Source organism: Poecilia formosa, unplaced genomic scaffold (genome assembly GCF_000485575.1).
Source record: "Poecilia formosa unplaced genomic scaffold, Poecilia_formosa-5.1.2 Scaffold139, whole genome shotgun sequence".
In the NCBI taxonomy this organism is placed as follows: Eukaryota; Metazoa; Chordata; class Actinopteri; order Cyprinodontiformes; family Poeciliidae; genus Poecilia; species Poecilia formosa.
Genome location: NW_006800078.1, coordinates 1,610,376 through 1,616,322, shown reverse-complemented (window position 1 = coordinate 1,616,322; position 5,947 = coordinate 1,610,376). Strand labels below are relative to the sequence as shown.

General features: G+C 45.3%; 1 protein-coding gene across 1 annotated transcript; it reads left to right on the top strand.

The window, feature by feature from the left end:
- The first annotated feature begins 2,375 nt into the window (after positions 1 to 2,375).
- On the top strand, positions 2,376 to 5,919 carry LOC107837392 (leucine-rich repeat extensin-like protein 5). The gene is made up of 2 exons (XM_016676678.1): positions 2,376 to 3,742; positions 4,203 to 5,919. The coding sequence occupies exons 1-2, from the start codon at positions 3,728 to 3,730 to the stop codon at positions 4,746 to 4,748; spliced, it is 561 nt and encodes a 186-aa protein (XP_016532164.1). The 5' UTR covers positions 2,376 to 3,727; the 3' UTR covers positions 4,749 to 5,919.
- The last annotated feature ends 28 nt before the right edge of the window (positions 5,920 to 5,947 follow it).

Genomic DNA, 5,947 nt, shown 5'->3' with positions numbered 1-5,947 from the left:
CAGCACATGCTAAGGTTACCAAAGTCAATAGCAGGCTGGCAACAGTTAGGCTAGCATAACTGACTCACTGCTCACTTTCTCAATGTTTTCTTTAAATTAAAACTTTTCTTTCCCTCACCTGTTAAATCTGAAACCAGTGAACCTTGTTATCTATGGCTGTCATAAGGATGAATTAACCACTAAACATTGCGTCCCTTTTCAGATTCTTTGCGTGATTGTAGTATTTTCCTGACCATCGATATTCCTGACTCAATGGACAGCAATGGCGCGTGTGTGGCGCACGATAAGTCATGTAATATCGAGTCCAGTAACATATATCCATCAATGCTGCTGCCTCGCGCTCTGTCCTTCTCTCGCACTTGCGGCTACTTAGCGGTAGGTGTCAGGTTACGTTGTGTTGCATTCAATGTTATCGGAAAAAAGAGTTTCATGCGCTTAATGTCTGATTTGACATAGCTATTTATTGAATTCATAGTAGCCAGCTGGGGTGGCAACAGGGGTGGCAAGGGTCTCATTTGTGGTGGCAACTGCCATCCCAGTAGATCCGCCCCTGCCTCCAGGGCTTCGTGTCGAGTCCCTTTGGTCTCTGCTGACCTCCAGAGTTTCGTTGCGTGTCCCGTCGGCCTCTGGAGCCTCGTTGTGGGTCCCATCGGCCTCCCGGTTCCTGCTCTGCCGCCGGCAGGTACTTGCTCCACTGCTAGTGTCACAGGTCCTGTTGACCTCCCAGCCGACCTCCTGAGCCTGGCTGGGAGGTCGATGGGACCTGCGATACTGGCAGTGGCAGTAAAACGTCCTCGACCCGATTCTCCACCGTCCTTAGAACCGTCCTTAGAACCAAAACCTCTCGTAAACATACAGACAGACGTGAGAAGGAAAACGCAAATCCCATGCTGAATAATGTTTGTGAGGATGAATACAGGCAATTAAAAAAAAAGTGCTTTCTGTATGTTTTCTTTTGAAATGTTTGTATATTTTATGAATTCATTGTTCAGTGGTGTTAATGCACCAGACACAAACCTGCAGCCCAGGGGCGGTTCTAGACCGGGGCCAACGGTGATCCAAAGAAGTTATACTTAATAAATGTCTTATGTTAATGCTCAGTGGTAGATTTTTTTAACCTTTACAATATTACTTTAACAATGAATAAAAAATTGTAGTGCTGAACTTTTAGCTGCTGTATGGAGATAGGATCACACTTTCCATCTGCCAGGGATCTGCAAACTGAATCTCTGGAGACACAAGTGGCTCTTTGGGTCATTGTTATATCAAATGATGAAATATTGCTCTGTTTTTTTTTTTTTTCTAAATTACTATTCTTTTTCAAGTGTTGCCATGAAAAAACACTGACTAACCTGGCCTCTGTGGTAAATCTGGTCTAGAACCAGCCTCCAAATCTAACTCCTTATTTATATAAATATTTTGGTAACACTCTGTAAATTATCTGAATGTTCACATAACTTTTATACTTTTAGTTGTCTGAGGAAACATTTTGAATATTAAATTAGGTGTTATGATCAGGTACTCAGTGGTTTACCAAATACTTTTTACACTTGCTTAATTAAGCATATTCAAAGCATACTACTCTGATTGGAGTACAGTTCTGGGTTACTCTAAGCGACCTCTATGCATGAACGATTGCTCTATGGATCACTTTTTAAAGACAAGAAACACTGCCATAAAATATTGTCTGTCACTGCAGCGGATGAGACGTCCCACCCCACGAGAATCGGGCAATACGCGGCGTGGTGGGCGTCCCTTATTTTGATTTCTGAAAGGTGGCAACCCTAACTTGAACCTTAGGACACGTGTGGTTGAATTGTGGCTGTAATAACCACAGTTATCAAAATGGGTGACCAGAGGTAACATCCAGTAGCATTATTAATATGGAGAATCCTTTAACCTCCTGAATCCATATTGACTGTTATATACGATCAGACTTGTGATCAAGAAGTTATAATTTCAGGGCAATTAGGACTTCTATATTGCTTTTACAATGTAAATGTGACTGCGGGTTCGTTGTGGTCTGCTGTCGTTTTCTCCCTGACCAAAAACCACTGACGGCTGTCTCCAATGTGGGAGACCAGGAATCATGTTGACAGCGTGTCAGATTGGACCGTCCTGCCACTCTCTGCTTTTCTATTTTTGTCAGAGCCGCGGTTTCGACCCAGGCTGCTCCCAAACCACACGAGGAGAAGTTAGAGCAAGCCTGTCAAAAAAAAAAAAAAAAAGGAGGACTGAATGTTTTTGTCTGTTAAAATTTCGGTAGCAAAATACCACTGTTTGTTTAACTAATTACACTATATGTCTTTATTTGCAAGTCTATCATGCATAGCATGTCTGACGTCTCTCCTTTAAACTCAAACAGAGAATCGGAGTGCCCAGCCGGATTCGGTCGAGGCTGCAATCATAATATAGTTGCTCGCGCTTTGCCTGATCGCCTCTTGACATATTCACACGGCGGTGGCAGCGCTTCCCATGTGGAGCTGCGTGCCGTGCTGAGAGCTGATGTGCCTCCAGTTGTAATGATGAGCGTCATTGCCCAGATGAATGGTCATGAGCGCCGTGACTGGCAGAAACAGATGGCACATTGGCTGGGCTTCACAGCCATGCCCTCTGTGGACAGGCCACGTGCAGATAGCAGCTAATTACCAGCCGCCATCAGTGTAATGGACAATTACAGCAACTCGGTTTTACTCGCAAAAACACCAGAGGGGTGACAGTTCGACAGATTCTTGGGTCCTTTCTGGGGTTTTTTTGTTGTTGTTTTTTCTCAGTCAGTTTGCTGTTGCTTTTAGTAGTTAGCTATGTGGCTTTTCCTCGTAGCTCACTATTAATGATCCTCCTTACACCTTCAAAGGTTCATTCTAGTGCCCCTTACACACAAAAACTTGCATTTTAGCAAGTCTCCTAGCTAGCACACCCTAATGTCCACTTGGCTGCCTGTGCATAACTCTTTTCACCTACCTGTGAACTCCTTTTTAATGACAAGTCACCCATAATCTTCCTTATAAAAGTATATAACAATCAGCTGAAGTGAAAAGGACAAAAAAAAACAAAAAAAAAACCACAAGCGTTATCCAGGAGCAGGATCTCCTGGATAACTTCTAAATTTAGGAACTTCTAAATTTTTCAACCTAACTCTCTCCAACCCTGCCGAACGTAGTAAAATGTGAAATCGATGAAACACAAGCAAATGAAACACAAATGGGTTTGTTGGTGTTTTACCAGCTTAGCGGAGGAATCGTTTTTGTTCTGTCTGTCACTCATGCATGTATGGCTACACTCCCGTCTGTGTTCCAACAACTGCGTCTACTTTCCTTTCATCCCTGCCTGTCAAATCTCCTTATAAATCCTCTTGATTTTGTTTAAATAACTGCTAGAAAAGTAACTTGTCTTGATTGCAGGATGCAATCAGGCAGTTGTGTTTGTCTCTGGGTTTGTCGCCTCCTTCCCCCCTCGATTGAATATCCTCAGACACCTGCGATCGACGGTTCATGTTTCGCTGTTTAACGTGTGACAGGAACACATTCTATGAACAAATATATATAGTTCAGAGATGCATGCTAGTGGGATCTGGGCTGCATATGACAAATCGTGATTGGCAAACTGTCTGTCTTGTAGTGTTTGACAGTGTCGCCCTGCGTTTTGACTGCTTTTAATGAGAATCGGCTGCAGGAGATTTCAGTTTGCATAAGCTTCAGCTGAAGCTATGATGTAAAGGGAAGAAATGGCAAAGATCGAGGTGAGATTGCTTCCCATTACATGATTCGGTCCCAAAAATCTTTTGCGCGGAACCAACAAAGACTTCCATACAAAGTTAAAACATGTAAATATAACAGAAATAATGATAAACGTAAAAGAAAAAGAAAAGAAAAGCAGCTTTCCATATCCCGTGTTTGTTTTCGACTGGTTGTAAAAAAGGCTTCTTATTTGGGCTGAAACAGCAAAGAAATGATTGTAATGTCACAAAACCATGAGACGTCTGTAGCTCTGGCAGGTCTTACTTTACTACCTTATTATGGAGATTATTATGTAAAATACTATGTGCCTTCTTGGAACAGCAGGCTTGCTGGGAGAAAATGCCAGTACAGTGTGTGCTAAAGCACCAAGATAAAAACAATAAGAAAAAAAAACAACAAATTTTAGCCCAAATATTCATCATAATATTTAATTTCAGATATCGTCTCTGTTTTCGTCTGCAGGTCAGCACCCTGCGGAGGGAAGTCGCAGACCTCGGGCAGGTCATGAAGAGAATGGCCACGCTGATGGAGTCTCTCACGCCGTCGGTGCCCCAACCTGCAATAATCTGCCCCACTCACTACTCGCCAGCCCACCACACGTACCTGCACTGCCCGTCCCCTCCTCAGCCCTGCCACTCACCGTCCAAAGCCGCCCCCATCTGGACAGACTCGCCCGTGCCTCTGCCCTGCTCATCCCTCACCGTCTCCCAGCAGCACGCCGCCATGTGCTACGCGGACTCTCTGACGCACAGACCCCAGAGCCTGCAGTTGGTTTGTCCAGCTATTATACCCAAGTCAACTCCCCCTTTAACTCCAGATTTATCGTCTCGGCAACCGCCGCCACGGCCGCCGCTCTCCGTCGTCCCGGAGCCTCCGCTGCCTTCTAGTTCTATCAGGTTAAGAGTGCACAGTTCGCCTCCGCAGGACGGGGGGGCTGAGGACCCTCACAAGAGCCCCGGATGCTCTCCTCAAACCGGACCCGTAAGACTCTACCCAAGCCAGAGCTAGGAGGGTTTTGTAGCAGATCTCCTTTAGAACTCTCCTGGACTCTGCAGGACAATTTCCAGGACGCTTTTTTTATTTTTTGTTTTTGGGATATTCCTGAACTTAAATAGACGACTGTTTAGCTGCGGTCTCGAAGGCATCTGCGGTAGAGTAATGCAACAAGCAATTCTTTTTTGTTTTGGAAGCTCTTAAAAAATCCAATTGCATGAGGACAGAAAATGTTTTGGTGTATAGCTTTATAAACAACTAAAACGTAGTGCTCTTAAGTGGCATGTAGAGATCTGAGTCGGCTTTGGAGTTTTACGGTGGACGAGGTCGATCTTTAGTCCCACACCGTGAGGCTCCTCGGACTGGACTCTGCCGTAATGGAGGTCGAGACGTCAACATCGAAGAAGAGAGCAGTGGTCTGTGCTCTCTGCTTTTCCCCTCTTCTTCTGCCTGTTAACCCTTCTTTCCTTGCTCACTCAACCCTCGTCGGATGCTCTGGCTGCAGCAGAACAATGCGTGACTGGTTGAATTTGGAAAAGGGGACACTGTGAAACGAGAGACGGGGCGTCTCGTGCTCTTTACCCACCTGCCCGAGGCGAGGAAGGGGGTAAAAGGATGAAGGAAAGTGTCTGTTGGAACGGTGCTGGTGGTGGCGAGGGACTCGTGCTACGCCTTGGGCAGAACAACCCCTGCTGTGGTCTGCCACACCGAGCACAGGGACTCTTTGCCTCCCCCTACTTTTGTCTCGCTTTTCCACATGCCCACCCCCCCTCCGCCCTCCTGCCCCTATTTCTCTCTGCATGCCTTTCCAAACCTTTTGAGTAGTGCCTGTAGACACACATTAACATGCTGCATGTCGCCCCATGGAGATCCAGCTTGCCATTTACCCCTTCTATTTAAAGGAAACACGGTTTGGTATTTTAATCGCTAAACCTGGCATTTACTGATGCATATTTAGCACAAGTCAGCTCTGTTTGAACAAGGGTTATTTTGGGGCACAAGGTAGTCACCCCTGTTGTAAAGTGGCCTGCAGCAAAACGCTCTCCAATTGGTTCACGAGCCACACCGTAATGCATTCCCCACTGATTGGCGCCCTGGGTTAGCAGCTCTGAGATTTTCAGTTCACTCACCTGTCGGGGTGAAGGCAATATTCCCTCATAAAGCACAATAGGGAAATAAAGACACTTTAAAAAAAAAAAAAATATATATATATA